The sequence below is a fragment of the Ctenopharyngodon idella genome, chromosome 7 (assembly GCF_019924925.1).
Source record: "Ctenopharyngodon idella isolate HZGC_01 chromosome 7, HZGC01, whole genome shotgun sequence".
Classification (NCBI taxonomy): domain Eukaryota; kingdom Metazoa; phylum Chordata; class Actinopteri; order Cypriniformes; family Xenocyprididae; genus Ctenopharyngodon; species Ctenopharyngodon idella.
Window position 1 is genome coordinate 49,609,351 of NC_067226.1, and position 18,861 is coordinate 49,628,211.

General features: G+C 40.2%; 1 protein-coding gene across 11 annotated transcripts in view; it reads left to right on the forward strand.

Annotated features, from left to right (window-relative positions):
- The window catches only part of nrxn2b (neurexin 2b), a 330,369-nt gene that overhangs the window by 232,906 nt on the left and 78,602 nt on the right, over window positions 1-18,861 (forward strand). The window contains exon 1 of one of the 11 annotated variants that reach the window (XM_051900281.1): window positions 3,146-4,458. The exons of the other annotated variants lie outside the window; for them this stretch is intronic. Within the exon in view, the coding sequence (XP_051756241.1) occupies window positions 4,128-4,458 (331 nt within the window). The 5' untranslated portion in view covers window positions 3,146-4,127. Of the gene's footprint in view, window positions 1-3,145; window positions 4,459-18,861 lie in introns of those variants that run through there. 11 annotated transcript variants of the gene reach the window in all.

Sequence of the window (18,861 nt, forward strand, 5' to 3'; positions counted from 1 at the left end):
TCTCAGTTCTGACTTAGTATATCATAATTTCAATTTATTGTGTAATTTCAATAATTTTTTAATCTCATAATTATGACTTTTTATGTCATAATTTTGACCTTTTATCTCAATTCCGTTTCATAATTATGACTTAGTATGTCATAATTCCAACTGAATAATGACACTCTTTTGTCTTTTTTACATCTGAATTTGAATTTGACTCATGTTTTCCTGTATATTACCGTGAAGCTGTGTATTAATATAGTTATTTTGTGAACATTTTGAGTCTTTTGCTGTCAGTTTATAAAATAATGAATCTGCTTGAGGCCGAAGTGATTTGTCTGAGTCCTGAGCGCTTCATGATCATGTTCCTGTGCAGTGATTGGACTGTCCTCACCTTGACTCCGCCCCCTCAGCCAATCAGAACACTGATTCCCTCTCACCTGCGCTGCTTCCGAAGATCTGACTCAGACCGTCTTGTGTCTCTTCCGCCGTGCTTGAGGAGTTTACTGTAAACTCATTAGAGGAAAGATGCTCATTAGGAGAGGAGAGAGGGATTGTGGGTAAGCTGACAAGAGCGGCTCATGTGAGAGATGAGGAATAGAAGCTGAAGTGACAGAGAAGAATGGAGACACACTTGATTCAATTCATCAGAAGATCTGAGAGAGAAGCTGAGCTGAGCGTTCCCACGTACTGAACTCTTGCTGTGTGACACGTGATCACATGATCGAGTGTTTGAGGCTGAGTGAGTGAAATGGCGGTCAGACTGTGGTTCTTTAACATTTAATGTTAAACCACCGAACAACCTTCAACAAACCGTCATGTGTCTAACGGCGTCACAAACGGCTTCATGAAGACACCCTGAGATCACTGTTAGTAAAACACACTGACACAACAGCAGGGTGTTCTGGGTGGTTGCTAGGGTGTTGCTATGCAGTTGCTAGGGTGTTTGGGGGGTTGCTGGTGCTATGACCGAACGAACAGCACTGATATCATATCAGCCGTCATGTGTTTTACCCTGGTATTCTGAGTGTGGAAACAGCAGAAGTGCTTGTAAAAACTTCCAGATGAAATGTGGAGCTGGTTTAATGAACATCTTTATGAGTCTATTTTAAGAAACACAGTTAATGAGGGAAAAAATAGTCACAATTGTTTGCGTTTCTTCAAATGGCCTCATAAATGAGATGCGTTTTAAGTGTGTGATTAGTAAATGAAGGGATTCTGAAGGTTAATTTCGTGAAAATAATCACGTTTTGCCAGCTGCTCTGTTAATGAGTCACGTTAACTGTGGAGAGAGAAAGATATATATGAGTTTTATGATGTTTAGTGTGTGTGTGTGTACCTAGTTAACCTCCTCTTATAAAAAAATAAATAAATGTAATAAATGTTTCTGTTAAACAGTTGTAGTGTCATTAGTAAGATGCTTCCACTGATTGAATATCATAGGTGTGAATTGTTGTTATGGATGGCACTCGTTAGATATGTAAATCCCCTCTGCCGTGAAGCTGAATCTGACTGTGGTTAAGATGTTTCCCGCTCAGACGTGTGTTTGTGCCGGTGGCCGGCGGGCTTGTGGCGTCTCGCGGAGCGTGTAATGGAAGGGGAAGGGTGTTCAGATCAGGTGTGTGTAATCGCGTTAGCTCCCAGCGACCGCGTGTCCGCTGCCTTTTGTAGCGCCGGGACGCAGGTGAGCGACCGGCGGCGAGTCCAGACCACATCCGGTGAAGATTAGAAAGGACTCTCTCAGACGTGGAGCGGGCGTGAGTGAAATCCAGTGCAGCTCCTGCAGATCCGGTCGTCTCTCCCGTCATCAGAGTCGTGTGGAATCATATCTAGATGCGGGTGAGATTCATTTGCATCAGAAGTGTCTAACGAACCACTTCAGGTTGATCTGAGCGCGTCGTCCTCCTACTCGCCTGCATCATCACGGCTCTTTACAGCTGAATGTGCCGTTTCATTTTTACACCTTCATATTCAGCAGCCGCTTTATTTTTAGCTGATGTTTGTCTCATAAATTAACCGTGTAATTATTCTTTTCAAATGAAACATGTTTGATCCGTACACCCATTAAAACTGGTCAGGTGAAGGTCAGCTGAATAACTTTCTGTGTTTCTCTTTCGTGCGTCAGGAACAGAATGTGTGCTCGCGCTGCTCTGTTAGTTTAGCAGGTAAATCGTGTTTTTTGTGTCATGATTGATTTACCCACAATGCTCAGGAGGAGGTCTTTGGTATGGTTATGACATCATCCAGCAGGTTAACTGACCCGAGATAACCAGCCAAACCTTCTGCCGGATTCTCCTTCAGTTCTCTTTGCTGATCAAACCATTTCCATCACGTCAGGAAAAAATTATGCTTTTGTGAATCATAATTATGACATAAGAAGTCGAAATTATGACATACTAAATCATAATTATGATATGAAGTCAAAATTAAGACTTAAAAAGACAAAATTGATATATAACAGTAGTAATTATGACATTAAAAGTTGAAATTGACAAAAAGTCATAATTATGACATTAAAATTAGAAATTGACATAAAAAGTCATAATTATGACAGTTGTAATTTAATTTTTTTTTTTTTTAAATCTCATAGTTATGACTTAGTATGTAATAACTGACCATTAATTTCAACATTTTTGTCATAATTTTGAGTTTTAAAACCAAAATTGACTTAATGTTATTATGATATGTATGACTTTATGTCATAATCAAAATTAAGACTTATGTTATTATTATGACTCAGAATGTTCTAATTTTTATGTCAAAATTAAAGATTCATCGATGTGTTTTTTCAAGTGTGGTCAGATCTTTGGGTCTTCAGTGACAGAAGCTCTTGGTCACACCAGCTCTGTTTGTGTCTCACACTGTTCCTCCATCCAGAGAATCGTGTCCCACCGAGATCCTGATCCTCCACACTTGATCTTGGTCGTTTCATGATGAATCGCAGCGTCTCTCCACCTCTGGGAATGTCTCTCTCTCTCTCTCTCAGAATATGCATACATACACACAAGGTTTGTACTGTGACTAAATTATCCATGGAGTGTAGAAACCAGTAACCAGCGTGTGTTTCCCTGAGCGCCTCCCTCCCTCCCTCGCTCTCTCTCTCGCTCCCTCCCACCTCCTCCGTTCCTCTCTCTCTCTCTCTCTCTCTCTGTGTTTGTCCGCAGCTGTGTCTCGCTCTTTCTCTCTCAGTCTCAGGCTGTGCTTTCACACGAGCGGAGCGTCTCGTCAGCTTCAGCACTGCCACATCTCTCTCGCGCATCACTGCCGCCGTCGCCGTCGCTAACAGATAGATCGGCTTTCTGCCAGAGGATGGAGCCTGTGATGCTGCAGAGTCCCGTTTCATTAGCGTGAGTCCTTCTCTCTCCGAAGGAACGCCGCAGAACACCGGGAATGAGCATGAATGGAGATAACGGATTTACCCAGGCAGGAAGATAAAGTTAATCAGACCTCGAGAAGCAGACGAGGATCGTAGGGAAGAGGAGCGGTTGCTTTGGTGATGAAGCTGAGAGGAGACGGCCGGATCGTTGTTTTGCTCTTCCCATCTCGGAGGCTGGAGTCCCTCCTGCGTGATTTATTTTGGTTGGTCTCTGGTTTCAGCTCACGTCTCTGTCTCTGCTCGTCTCTGGAGGTTTGATCATCCATCGACAGGACCGCCGTCGCCTCTCGTTTCTCCTCCGGGGGCTCGTTCCCTGCTTTTCTTTCATTTGTTTTGTTTTTTCTTTTCCCCTCCGGTTTATCCTTGTGTTTGAGTTTTTATCCAGGATGGTGTGTCTCGGCACTAGCGTTCTGGACTTTAGATGGATAACCTCTGCAAGCTCCTGGCAAACTTGAGGATCAACCCGTCAGGATTCTAGTTCAGTTTTCGTTTGTCGATGTAGATCTAACTAGAGGTTTGTTTTAGTTTATTAGTTCTGGGTGATTATTACTGCACCACATACACAGTTTTCCTCTTTTTTTGGTTTCAAAGGTTGGTCGACCTCATCTTTGGATTGCATTGTGGAAATTGTCTTTTCAATCCCAGAAGGTTTTTTCTGTTTGCAGTTTTTTATAATCGTAATCAGCCACGATCTTTTGTGTTCCTCATGATTGAGGCATTTTCCCCAGCTGCGGGAATCTAGAAATCATGGATACCGGCTTGGTCTGACATGTCTTCCTGTTTTTGTCACGTGAGGAGGCGTGGCATGGAAGCCCCGCCCCCTTTCTCTTCCGCCCTCAGGGCTTTGCTTCTGACCAGTGGATTAGTGCTTTACCCACGAGCCCCAGCTGTAGCTCCGCCCAGGGCCTTCTGGACCAGCGTGTCCGGTTTATGGAGGCTGGTTCTGTCCCTGGCGCTGCTCGCCTTCCCGGGCCCGGCGGTCTCGGCTAGAGTATCGTCCAGTCTGAGCACGACACATCACGTTCACCATTTCCACAACAAGCACGGCACCGTACCCATCGCCATCAACCGGATGCCCTTCCTGACAAGGGGAAGCCACGGTAGGTGCCAGAATGGCGGTGTTCCCCATTTTGGAAGGTGTGATTGCCTTTATTGAGAAAGGATAGTATAGAGAACTCACAGGAAGTGAAGCGGAAGAGAGAATGGGCCGGGATCGGGAAAGGTCCCTCGGGTCACCCAATACTCAATATATACATCAGCTCTGACAGGAAGGTGTGATTCTTTTTTTTTATTTTAAAGATTTATATTTTGCCATTTTTGCCTTTATTGAGATATAATAGTATAGAGAGCTCACAGGAAGCGAAGTGGAAGAGAGAATGGGATGGGGATTGGGAAAGGTCCCCTGAGCCGGGACTCAAACTCGGGTCGATCAATACGCTCCGACAGGAAGATGTGATTCTTGAGTATATTCACATTTATGCATTTAACAGACACTTTTATTCAAAGCAACTTGTATTGCATTCAAGGGAAATGTACTTTTTATTGGTTTCCGTGGGAATCGAACCCATGACCTTGAGCTGGAAGAATGAATCAGTCTCAGTTTAGTTTTGGCTCAGTAAATGACGGCTCATTGATGGTGGAGGCCACAGGCTTGTTCTCCTGCAGCGAGTGAATGAACGTGTGCTGAAACATCAGTGACATTGTGAAAACTGGACTTCTGTGAGCTCAGAGACGGCGGATTCTGGGGCAAGGCTGTAAATCCAGATTTATGTAAAGAATAATCTTCCTTTTTAGCTGCACATTGAGCTGGAGCTGTGGAATCTGTAGAGAGTCTGTCAGTTCATATATGAATAGAGACTCCTCACACTGGCAGCGCTGCGATGAATGTTTGATTGAGCTTCATCTGCTCTCTCTGAGATGTCTGACTCGTTGTGTCTCTATATTTGTTCTCTCTCTTGTTCCTCTCGCTCTTTCTCACCTCATTGATTCAGTTCGGGTTCAGTCAGGTGTTGACGTCGTCCTGGCAGCAGAGAGGTCGTGAACGCTGGAGTCAGTCGTCCTGAACCGCGTCTGTGTTGGCGATGATTATTCTCAGCTCTTGTTCTCCGTTTGATCGTGTCCAGGAGACGACGGTTTACTGACCCGTGTTTAGTCAAACCTGCTCGCAAACAGCCTCCCCCCAGTCACTGCATGCAAGATTAGATTGCAGTTCTCTTGCATCTTCGTTTGCACAGAATTTGCATAATTAATGTAGAGGCATCCCGTGGAACCCTGAACGCGCTGGAGTCTGACAGCTCGCGCTCGGCTCTGGGTGAACGTTCAGCGTGAGCCTCAGGGGGAGCGAAAACAAGAAAACAGCTTGGGAGAAATAAAAATGATAATGCTCTGAGATTTTCCGCTGGAAGTTTCTCAGAATCGTTTGAAGTGTCTGTGCTCTTGAATAGAGCTTCATAAACACCCTGAAAGCACTGACCCTGTGCTGAACCGTCTCGTGTTGACGGTGGTTTCTAGATCAGCGGGTACTAACGCTGGCTCACGTCTGACCGCAGGCGTCTCTTGATGCCCTTAAAGGAATCCTTCACAATCTCACCCTCATAACAAACCCGTAAGACTTTCTTCCTTCAGTAGGACACAGCAGAGATGTTTAGCAGAATCTCACAGATCTCACTCACATCAGGTTTTGAACTGAACTGATCCCAGCTAACACAAATATGTTCTGGGAATATTTAGCTAACATTCCCATTGAATTATAAAACATTATTTCTGAATGTTCTCCTAATGTTTTTAAAATGTTATGTTATGCAAACATTAATGGAACATTCCATTCTTCAAACATTATGGGAATGTTACATTTGAATGTTCTCTGAACGTTCTGAAACAAGTAGGAACATTTAAAAAACATCCAACTACAACATTTCAGAAAAAAACACTCAATGAATGATGTATAAATAATGTTTTTGTGCTAATACGCTCTACCTACTTAATAAAATTGTGGCAACAGATTACAAGCAATATTATTAATTAAATTCAACATATAAGAATTGAGTTAGAAAAAAAAAAAAAAAAAAAAAGAATTGAGTTAGAATTAATCAAATTAATTCCTTAAAAGTCAACCATTTAAAACTACAAACTGACATAAAAAGCAAAGAGTGAAACTGTCTAACTAAATGAAACACTGATCACCGTAATGGTGACCAAATATTTTCAATCAAATCAACATCAACATCTAAACCTCTGTTAATTCATGTGTTTCTCTTTCCTTCAGTGATTCTACTTGTTATCATCAGGTGTCTTCAATGTTGACAATAAAAATTAAAGAGTTCTTAATTCATATTAGACGTCTGTCTGTTATTCAGATATTTTTGTTTAAATTTTACTTGTTTTAAATGGTTGACATTTAAGGAATTAATTTCATTAATTCTAACTCAATTCTATTTGTTGAGTTTAATTAATAATAATGCTTGTAATCTGTTGCCAAAATTTTATGGAGTAGATATAGCATTTTACTTTTTACAGTGTAACATTAGATAACTTTGAACGAACATTTTAATAACGTTACTGGAATAACGTTTGTTCATAACTTTGAGAGAATGTTCCCTGTCAGCTGGGATGATGGTTGATGTTGTTTGGATGCACATTTGAGAGCTGAACATCATGAGTAATAGTTTGATGCGTGTAAACCCTTTTAAACATTCAGGGTGTGGCGTTACATTCAGACCACGCTTACCCATAATTCCACGTGACTGCCCTCTTCATGTGTCAGTGTGTATTTTATTTATGACAGCATCAATCCAACACGGCTGACGAAAGTGTTGAAGCACCTCATGAATATCTCCCTCCAGGAGACATCTTGAATATCTAATGTTCCAGGAGATTCATACAGCTGATGTAAGAATGATTCAGGAGTTATTCATGTGTTTGCTGTCATTCAGAGCTGAACTGATATCTGTCTGCTACAGAATATTGTGTTGTTTTATGCTGGTTTTTTGGTCAGCTGCTGGTCAGTGTCTGGAAAGAGCGACTCCTTTAGTGAAGTCTCACAATATGTTCTAAGAACGTTTTGCTAACATTCTCATTCAGTTATGAAAACATTATTTCTGAATGTTCTTAGAACGTTCAAAATGTCCAGTTTTTTAATGTTTTAAAAATGTTTTTCTTGGTTATGTGAACGTTAGAGAAACATTTTGAAACATTTGATCAAGTATTATGGGAACGTTACTTTTGAATGTTCTCTAAACCATCTGAAAAAAGTAGTAACGTTAGAAGAAGCTAAAATGTTTCAGAAAAATGCTTCATGAATGATGTATAGGTAATGTTTTTGTGCTAACATTTTGAGAACATTATTAAAAACCAGATAACTTGAATGAACGTTATTGACGTTAACATTGAGAGAACCTTGCCAGAACGTTTTACTCTGTTTGAGTTGTTTACTATCCTGCTTCAGTTTGCCCTCATGAACATGCAGTGAAGTACAGCTCTTCATGACTCTCCAGTGTTTGTGGACGCTGGCTGTGTTCAGCTCCTGTGTGTCAGTGTGGTGTTGGCTGTGCTGCTTGTGTCCTTGGACGCTGTTTCTGCAGCGTTTGCTGATGCTAGTCCATATGGAGCCGGCCTCTCAGTGAGCATCCTGGGAGATATTTCATCATCCTCTGCGGTGTGTGTGTGTGTGTGTGTGTGTTTACTGTGTTTAGCTCTCACGCTCACACTGCTGCAATTGAATACTCACTCATCAGAAGATATGATCGGAGGGATGTCGGGCCTCCAGTGTGGTGGGAATATCATGTGAGTCGGGAATATTGTGCTCGTGTCCGCAGATGATCTGCTTGATCAGTGATTTCAGATGGTTTTGTGTCTACCTATCTATCTATCATCAAATGTCATTGATCATGTGATTCTTTGCAGACGGTCAGATGTTGTTCTTCCATTGAAGCTCAAGATGCTCTTTGAAAGCATGTATTCTCGTGAAGAGAGCAGGATTGATCTGCTGATGTGATTATGAAATATCTGGATACAGTTGAAGTGGTCATTTCTCCATGTTAATGAAGGACTGATCTGACAGCAGTGTGTGTCGCTGGTTCAAGGTCAGCATTGATGGTTATTGATCGTGCGGTCGATAGTCTGGGGTATTGAACACTCTTGTAGTTTGAAAGTGTGTGTGAAGATAATAGACACAACTGGGTGTTTTTACAGACATGCTCTCCTTTAAACAGAGATGAATGCAGCCTAAAATTAACACTCGGCAAGCGCCAAATACCAGTAAAAATCAGTGTTAGTGAGTATATGTATCGCGTCAATCGCCATTTGGCCAGTGACATTTTTATGAATTCTAACAATGCAAAATTGTGAGAACATGAACGTGAACGACGATGGGGCAGCGCTGCATCATCACAAAAGTTTTAAGCTTCGCCAACTTAAATATTCAAGCTCAAGAAGACGAGAAAGGGAACTCAGTTCGTTACTTGCACCCTTTGTGGGAAGTTTTCTGTGCGCAAACATCCAAAGTGCAAGCCCAGTCTCAGACAGTGCGGGAATACTGAACTGAGCTATTCTTCACGTCTTCTTGCGACATATTCAAACAAAATTATGTCAAAATGCCCGTCTTGGTGAGTATCCTAGTAAACACAGTCAGTTATGTCTTAATTGAACGTAAAAAAACACGTGTAACAGTATATTGGATCTGTGCATTCGCTCTTAAAGTGACAGCAGCCTAATAAACCTGCTGCTTTCTGTGTCATTAATGTTATTCAAACAACAGAAGACAAAGAACAATCACCCATTGATCTTGGCTGAATAACTTTTGTAACTTTAATAAGGATTAATCTGTTTTATGGCCGGTAAATTGGCAGGTGTGGCAAAAGTTCTGTTTCTCTATTTTAATGTAGTTTTAGGTGTTTCTGTTCAGAGGCCTAAAGTGATGCATCTGGAGCCGTTTTACGTGTTTAACCTCTTTGGAGGATGACCTTCTGATGTCTTTGAGGGACAGAGTTTGGGGTCGGTCAGATTTTTTAATGTTTTACAGAAGTCTCTTCTGCTCATTTATTTGATCAAAAATACAGTAAAATAGTGAAATATTATTACAATGTAAAACAGCTGTTTTCTATGTGAATATATAGTAAAGTGTAATTTATTCCTGTGATCAAAGCTGAATTTTCAGCATCATTACTCCGGTCTTCAGTGTCACATGATCCTTCAGAAATCATTCTAATATGATGATTTGATGATTAACAAACATTTATGATTTTTATCAATGTTGAAAACAGTTCATATTTTTGTGGGAAACTGTGATACAGGATTCTTTGATGAATAGAAAGTTAAAAACAAATGCCTGGCTCGCAACTGTCCGAACAAACTGATTCATTAAAATGAATCAAACTCTGAATGAACTGATTCACTGGTGTTTTTATGAAGGTCCCGCAGCTCTTTCATAATTTAAATTTACTGCGACTCTTTCAGTGGAACGAATCCAGCAGATTTATTTTGTTCTTGTCATAATAGAGAGGAAAATAAAATCTGTGTGAGTCTCTGTTTCCTCGTGTCTGTATAACAGTGTGTGTTTCTTCAGTTTGACAGAAACATCTTCAGTGCTGCTCAGAACTTCTTGGTGTTCCTTTCAGAGTCGATCCTGAGTGTGTGTGTGTGTGTGTGTGTGTGTGTGTGTGTGTGTGTGTGTGTGTGAGGAGAACCGGAGGTGGCATGTGTCATTTCAAACACGGCCCTGAATTAATTATCTAGACAGAATCAATAATTATATGCCTGTGAGTTTCGCCTCCATGAATATATTACTGAAGAGAGAGAGAGAGAGAGAGACGGATCATTGCGTATCTGTGTTTAAAGGTTTTTCCACAGCAGATGCAGATGCTGTATGTGTCATTAACAGTTTTGTGTTTCTGCCGTTTGGATGTGTGTTTAACTGCAGCACACGTGTGTAACTGTGTGTGTAATCATACGACCATAACTGCTGTACTGGTGCTTACAGACGTTATAATTAGATGAAATCTTTAAGACTTTCTCATTAAATTCTGCTATTATCTAATAGTCCTGGTTTCAAGCTCACACACACACACACACACACACACACACACACTTTTGGCCTGGTTGCCCGTAGCAACCTCTCTTCAGGTGTCCTTGAGTGGGTCTGATGGTGTTTTTTAAGGGCACTCAGTCAGAACGCCTCTGCTGGATCTGCAGGTGAACACAACTCCCAGAATGCATCAGTGTGTCGGTCAGGAACTCGTCTGGAGCTCCTCATTCTCGAATCACTCAAGTGATTCTTTCACATTGACCATTGAGTTTTTGTCTTAGCTTAGAATATTAGAATATTTTGAACTCTTTGAGATAGAATATCTGATAGAATTAAGGTAGTTTTTATATATTAGGTTCATTTTAGTGAATCAATTCATTTAAACAAGTCTAATTAATTCTGGTGAATCAGTTTGTTTTGGATGATTGGGATTCCAGTTCATTTTAGTGAATCATTTCATTTTTATGATTTGGAGTCATTTTAGTGAATTAATTCTTTGGATGATTGGGAATCTGATTCATTTCAGTGAATCAATTCATTTGGACAGTTGAGAGTCTAATTCATTTTGATGAATGAATTTTGAATGATTGTTAATATAATTCATGAACGGTTGATAGTCTGATTCATTTTCATGAATCTGTTCATTTGGAAGATATACACTGCATCCAAAATCGAATACTTCTCTACTATGTAGTATGCAAGAAACAGTATGCGAACAGAGTAGTATGTCCGAATTCATAGTATTCGAAAAACAGTAGGCGAAAAGTACCCGGATGACTTACTACTTCCAGCGAGATTCTGAAGTGTGCATACGATGGACTCTTTACTATCCCATGAGGCCACGGGAGAGGATTTGTGAATGGAGTTGAAGGGACGTAACTGACGCTGGTAGGTCATGTGACGGTAACAACATGGCGGATGTAGTATGTCTGAATTCATTCATACTACACGCATTCGTATTAAATAGAATGTACTTTTTCAACGGGCGTGAAGTAAACTTCAATTCAAATCTAGTACCTCAACAGTACGCGATTTCAGATGCAGCTTGGGAGTTTAATTCATTTTAGTGAATCAATTCATTTGGACTGATTCAATTTTTTTTACAGTTCATTTGGATGATTGGGAGTCAAATTCATGTTGGTGAATAAATTCAATGGATGATTAGTAGTCCTGGTTCATTTTAGTGGACATTTGTGATTCTAATTCATTTTGGTGCATCGTTTATTTTGGAAGACTGGGAATTTTAGTGAATCAGTTCTACTGGATTATTGGGAATTCAATTAATTTTAGTTAATCAGTTCAGTTCATTTGAATGGTTCATTTAAACAAAGTCTCCTTGCATGCATATTAGTAAATGTGTTAATATCTAATCAAAGACAATTTTGTGGCTTCGTTGTGAATCTTGGCAGCTGGAGGTGCATCTAACGTTTTTTTGAATCAGTTCAGAGTCGTTTGTATGTTGTCCAGTTTCCTGTGATTCTGTGTTCGTTCTCTTCATCTCTTTCTCTCTCTCGCTTGTGGCTCTGCACCTGATGTTTGTTTCATTCCTCTCTCTCCTCATGCATGTTAATGAACATTCGGGCCTCTGCAGCCACTGGAATGATTGTTTTGAGCAGTCTGGAGTGATTTCAGCCACTGCAGGTGAAACACTGACTCTCACCGCAGTGATGCTGTGTTCACAGAGAGAAGAGCAGCACAGATGTGTGTGTGTGGGGATGAAGGACTGTGTTGAGACGCTGAAGCCGGACTTCAGTCATGATAGAGACGCTTCTCTCGTTACAGATGCGTGTCCTTCACGAAGGCTTGACGAAACTTACCAGTTTATCTGAGATGATGGACTGATGTGATTTATGCCTGGTCTGAGAGAATCATCCAGATGTTCTCATTAGAGGCTGAAAGGTTCTTCACATACTGACAGTCAGAGGCTCGTTGATGATTGGCTGCTCCATTATGAATATGCAAATATACCCAAATATATAGCGTAAATTACACTGATCATGGATGCATTTTACTCCAAAATTTCAGCTGCGTCTGAAATCGTGTACTGTCTGAGTAGGTACTAATATAGTGCTAAAATGTAACGTTAAAGTACTAGTGAGGTACTCACACGGTAATGAGGTGTTTTAATGATGTCATTGATGATGTGATGGTGTGGGGTGAACACTTCTGAGCACAGATGCTGCTGACGCCTGAATCACTGGATCAGACTCGTCTGAAGGAAATCTCATTGAGGAAATCCAATAATTAGTTCTTCCTCAAATGCATTTGCATTATCATTATCAGTCTGACGCCTTGTCAACATGATTTTGTATCCAGACAGACTGATAAAATACCCAGAGTGCTTTACTGAAGTCAGCCAATCAGATTAGAGCTCACTAGATGAACTGTTTTTCACTTTTGTTTTATCATGCTGCAACCTCCTAGCAATTATTCATATTTTATTAATTATTTTGTATTATTTGATTATTATTATTATTATTATTATTATTATTATTATGGGTAGTAGTGATTGTAGTAGTAGTAGTAGTAGTATTTATTTATTATTATTATTCGTTATTTTTATTTATTTAATATTATTATTTATTACTAATGATTATTTATTTACATAATTGTTATTATTACTACTACTACTTATTATTATTAGTTATTTTTATTTATGAATTTATTTTATTATTTATTGATTTATTTACTATCACCATTATTATTATTTTTATTATTACTTTATGCATTACTAATGATTATTTATGTACTTAATTATTATTATTGTTAATATTTTACTATTAGTTGTAGTAGTAGTGATTATTATTATTCATTATTTATTAAATTATTTATTTATGCATTACTTATGATTATTTACTTATTATTATTATTCATATTTTACTATTAGTAGTAGTAGTAGTAGTAGTTATTATTATTCATTATTTATTTATTTGTTTGTTTGTTTGTTTGTTTATGCATTTCTAATGATTAATTATTTACTTAATTATTATTAATATTTTAATATTAGTAGTAGCAGCAGTAGTAGTGTTTATTATTATTAATTAATTAATTTATTTATAATTGTTATTTATTTACTGAATTACTACTACTATTACTACTACTACTAATTATTATTATTATTATTAATAATTTTTATTTATGCATTTATTGTTTAAATTATGTATTATTTTTTATTTATTTATTTATTATTCATTATTATTATTACTTACTGCTATTATTATTCATATTATTATTACTATTATTTCCAGATGCAGTGTTGATGTTTGATGTTTATGTGTGATGCTGAGAGTTCTGCACGTCAGTAAACATTAGTACAAATGTGACTGTAAACAGTATCATGACCCTCAGCTCTCGCTCCTGTGGTTTCTGCTGGTGTTTGTGTGGTTTCTGCTGGTGTTGTTGGTCGGTCTGAGCGTGTGTTTGTTTGTGTTGTGTCTCGTCGGTTCATCTGCTCTGTTTGGCGCTGCAGTGTGTTGATGCTGCGCAGACTGACGCTGTTTAGTGAAGCAGTTCCCTGCAGTCATCTCACGACGACACAAACTAACAAACAAATAACACACGCGTCACTGCAGAGCGGCGGCCTCCAGTCACGGCCTGAGCGTGTTTCAGTTCACTTCAATTCAACTTTATTTATACAGCGCTTGTCACAATACATATTGTTTCAAAGCAGCTTCACAGAAAACACTTGTTTCAGTGTTACAGTCAGGAAGTGTTCTGTGATCAGAGACGAGTGTGTCAAGTAACGTCCGTATGACACTGATACACAGCTATAATATAATACAGGTTATGAGGTTAGTCTTTTTTAAGGATAGACTCACTTAATTTTGATACATTTTCTCAGAAAATAATGTCATAAAACATTTCGCTTCTCCAGTAAATGTATCTTGATCTAAGAATGTTTAGATATTTGTTCAGGAAAAGACAAAAACAAGACACAAAATAAGACAGAGCTGTCGTCTGTACGAGTGTGAATGGTGAAAAACCTCCGCAGGTTCACGAATGTCAGACATTTGTGTGTTTTGTGCACAATATCATCCTGTTAGACTGTCAGAACCTGCTCTTCTTTAAGCAAGCGCAGTGTTGTGCTGCTGTAGATGGATCTCAGCGGCGTGATCAGAATATGAGCGTGTGTTAACCATCAGTGAACTCAGATCACCTTCGTTCTGAATGAATCTTCGGCCGCAGGAACTCCTTCACTCTTTCACAGGAAACAGAATCGGGTGCAGGACTGAAAATAATGTTTTTCAATAATATTAAAAATCATACTGGTTCTAAAAATACATATAATTTCAGCTGATTTTTGAGTGAAATGTGTGGAGTTTTGGGCTCCGTGTGCTCAGACTGTTAATTATAGATGGGCCTGGACCTCGAGCTGCTTCTTTCCCGCTATAATTACCTGTCACAGCGTGACATCAGATCAGAGCGTGACATTGTGTCGGGTAAAGGTCTCGCACCTGGACGGAGGCTGTGATTGGCTGATGGCCCTGACAGAATCCCAGCGTTGTTTTGAGTGGAGGGAGCTGCTGATGTGTGAAAGGCTGTGATTTGAGCGTCGTGCGGCCCGTGCGCTGAGCGTCGACATGACGGGAGAATAGAAGCACACGGACAGAGTCTGAATACAGGGCTGAATACTGATGTGTGCGCAGTGAGATAAAGTTTTGAGTTATTAGGGTGTTCTGGGTGTTTTATGGTGTTCTAGGTATTTTAGGGTGTTTTGGGTGGTTGTTAGGGTGTTGCTATTCAGATGCTAAGGTGTTCTGAGTGGTTTATTGCACATTGTTATGCAGTTACTAGGGTGTTCTGGGTGTTTTATGGTGTTTTTAATGGTGTTTTGGGTATTTTAGGGTGGTTTGGGTGGTTGTTAGGGTGTTGCTATGCAGTTGCTAAGGTGTTCTGAGTGGTTTATTGCACATTGTTATGCAGTTACTAGGGTGTTCTGGGTGTTTTATGGTGTTTTTAATGGTGTTTTGGGTATTTTAGGGTGGTTTGGGTGGTTGTTAGGGTGTTGCTATGCAGTTGCTAAGGTGTTCTGAGTGGTTTATTGCACATTGTTATGCAGTTACTGTGGTGTTCTGGGTGTTTTATGGTGTTCTGGGTGTTTTATGGTGTTCTGGGTATTTTAGGGTGTTTTGGGTGGTTGTTAGGGTGTTGCTATGCAGTTGCTAAGGTGTTCTGAGTGTTTTTTTGCACATTGCTATGCAGTTACTAGGGTGTTCTGGGTGTTTTATGGTGATCTGGGTATTTTAGGGTGTTTTGGGTGGTTGTTAGAGTGTTGCTATGCAGTTGCTAAGGTGTTCTGAGTGTTTTTTTTGCACATTGTTATGCAGTTACTGTGGTGTTCTGGGTGTTTTATGGTGTTCTGGGTATTTTAGGTGGTTGTTTGGGTGTTGCTATGCAGGTGCTAAGGTGTTCTGAGTGGTTTATTGCACATTGCTATGCAGTTACTGTGGTGTTCTGGGTATTTTATGGTGTTCTGGGTTTTTTTAAGGGTGGTTTGGGTGGTTGTTAGGGTGTTGCTATGCAGTTAATAAGGTGTTCTGAGTGGTTTAGTGCACATTGCTGTGGTGTTCTGAGTGGTTTATTGTGTTTTAGGTATTTTAGGGTGTTGCTATGCAGTTGCTAAAGTGTTCTGAGTAATTTATTGCATATTGCTATGCAGTTACTATGGTGTTCTGGGTATTTTAGGGTGTTTTGGGTGGTTGTTAGGGTGTTGTTATGCAGTTGCTAAGGTGTTCTGAGTGGTTTATTGCACATTGCTATGCAGTTACTGTGGTGTTCTGGGTGTTTTATGGTGTTCTGGGTATTTTAGGGTGGTTTGGGTGGTTGTTAGGGTGTTGCTATGCAGTTAATAAGGTGTTCTGAGTGGTTTAGTGCACATTGCTGTGGTGTTCTGGGTGGTTTATTGTGTTTTAAGTATTTTAGGGTGTTGCTATGCAGTTGCTAAAGTGTTCTGAGTAATTTATTGAATATTGCTATGCAGTTACTATGGTATTTTAGGGTGTTTTGGGGTGGTTGCCAGGGGATTGCTATGCAGTTATGAAGATACAGTATGCCAAGTGGTTTATTATGTGGTTAATGGGGTTATCTGGGTGGTTGCCAGGGTGTTGCTATGCAGTTGCATAGAGTGGTCTATTGCACATTGCTATGCGGTTAATAGGGTATTGTTGGGTATTTTAGAATGATGTGAGTGGTTGTCATAGATTTATAATCTTGAGTTTAGACATTTGATAGACGAGACGATTATTTAATCAAGCTCACGTGTGCACTTCATTATATCTGCAAATACAGCAGCACATCTGCTCAGCACAGACACACATCTGTTGTTCTTTGAGTCAGTGCTGTGCAGATGTATGTAATGATAGCAGGGAAAATCACGCACTCATAGTCTAGTGCAGAACTCATGGTGTTTAGAAACAGACTAGAACAGCTCCTCAGTGATGATGATGTTAAACTGCTTCATAGAGCTGGCTGAAGTGGTGAACAGTGCTCATGGTTCACTTGTAACCCAGAGCATCAGACATGTTAAGATCGGCGTCTCGCTCTCACTAATAAAGCTTCTCTATAGTTCATCAATATTCCTGATGAATGAGGATAAATCTGTTTGTTTAGCAGCTCAGGTCTTTAACCAGCAGAGCAGAGACAGTCTGATATGAGCAGCTGATGAGAGTCTGAGGATGATGCAGCATCATTATGACACCAGCTCTCATATTCATTCACTCTTATTATTCAATATAGTTTGTTTGTTTAGGATGTAAATCTTATGTGCAGATTACACAGCAATTGTAAATAATTCAGACTAATTCACTAATCATTGAATGTATGCAAATACTCATCAGGATCCTCTGATGGTTGATTGTAACAGCTCTTTCTGGCACACTTAAAACTGCTTGTTCCATTTAGCAGCAAAAACTACCATCACAACCTAGTTTATATAAACACACACTAAACTCTAGAAAACATTAAAAATCTTACCAACCGATCTCTAAACTATTGACGAACTCAATAGTTGGGCTAGTGACGCCGGTGAGGTTCAGTTCCGTCTGATCAATATTTGGTGTTTCCGGGGTTCGTAATTACTGTGACACAATCAAGGACGTAATGGAGTAATTATCCTGACGGCAGAGCGGCGCAAAATCGAAGAGGCAATTTAGGAATGATTAAAAACCTAAAATGTGGTGGTTTACACACACACACACACACACACACACACACACACACACACACACACACACCGTTCTGTCAGTATCCGCTCCAGGTGTGCATCAGTCCGGCTGTGTTCATTCCGCAGTGGAATCCGAGCAGCAATTAAAAGTTCCCAGACTGCAGCGCCAGCATCCTCTGTTATGTAAAGGAACACTGGCTCACTCGCTCTCTTTCTTTTTTCTTCTCGTTTCCTTTTATGCTCAGAGAGATCAAAAAGAGAGAAGAAAGCGTGAATGAGACTGAGACGTGTAGACGGCCGCAGTGAACGCGTTACACAAGCTCAAGTGAGCGGGTGTGTGTTCAGAGACGTCATCAGGAATGTCCTTCAGTCTCAACATCAAACCAGTTTGAGGACATTTGAACCAATCAGAGAGCAGCGTCTCGTGCTCCATGATGGAGGAGATCTCATAGCCCAGCTTCACTGACATTTCAAATGTCCCATAATTACACAAGACTGAACACCATCTCCAGTGATCACATGTCGGTCTGTAGCTTGTCTGATTGGCTGCTGTGGACCAATCAGATGAGAGCGTGGGCAAACATGTGTTGAGTGAGTATATTAGCAGTTACAGCATCTATAAACACATCTTCTGCTGTTGGATTCTCAGTTTAACGTCCTGCAAGTTGATTGTTGTTCAGAATAAGCTGGAGTTTGGACCAGATGTATGTCAGAAATCACAGTAGTTCTCTGCATGTTTCTCTGTGTCATCAGACTTTCTGATTAGGTCTTTGGTGTTCAGTTCTCATGGTGTTGAGTGTGTGTGTGTGTGTGTGTGAGCTCAGAGACGCTCTCGTGTGTCTCATTGCTGTGCTGCGGTTCTCGGCTCAGAGTATAATTAATTCCCCCGGGCCGCACAAGGCCGTTGACACGCGGAGCGCTGCAGTGCACACAGATGCACACGCTGCCAGAGCGCAGACACCGCTAGCTGAACAGCCCTCGACAAAGACATCAGTCTGAGGGAAGGTCAAGAGATCTTCACATGGGTCATTCTGCATCTGGACTGGACAGACTGTCCCTGTCCTCTGAGTACATGTGAGGACGGTTAGTTCAGTGATCAGTAACCGTCTCATATTAGACTTCATTTCATCTGCTGTGACTCATGTCAGACTGAACATAGCCAGGTTTCCATCCAAGGATTTCTTTGTGAAAAAACGTTTAGCGTTTCAAATGTTTAGCGATATAGCTGATGGAAAAGCCATTTGTCGATAAAATTTCTCAAATGTCGACACCATCTTTTTTCCGTTTATCTTTAGCACATAAATTCTAGGTCAGTTAACC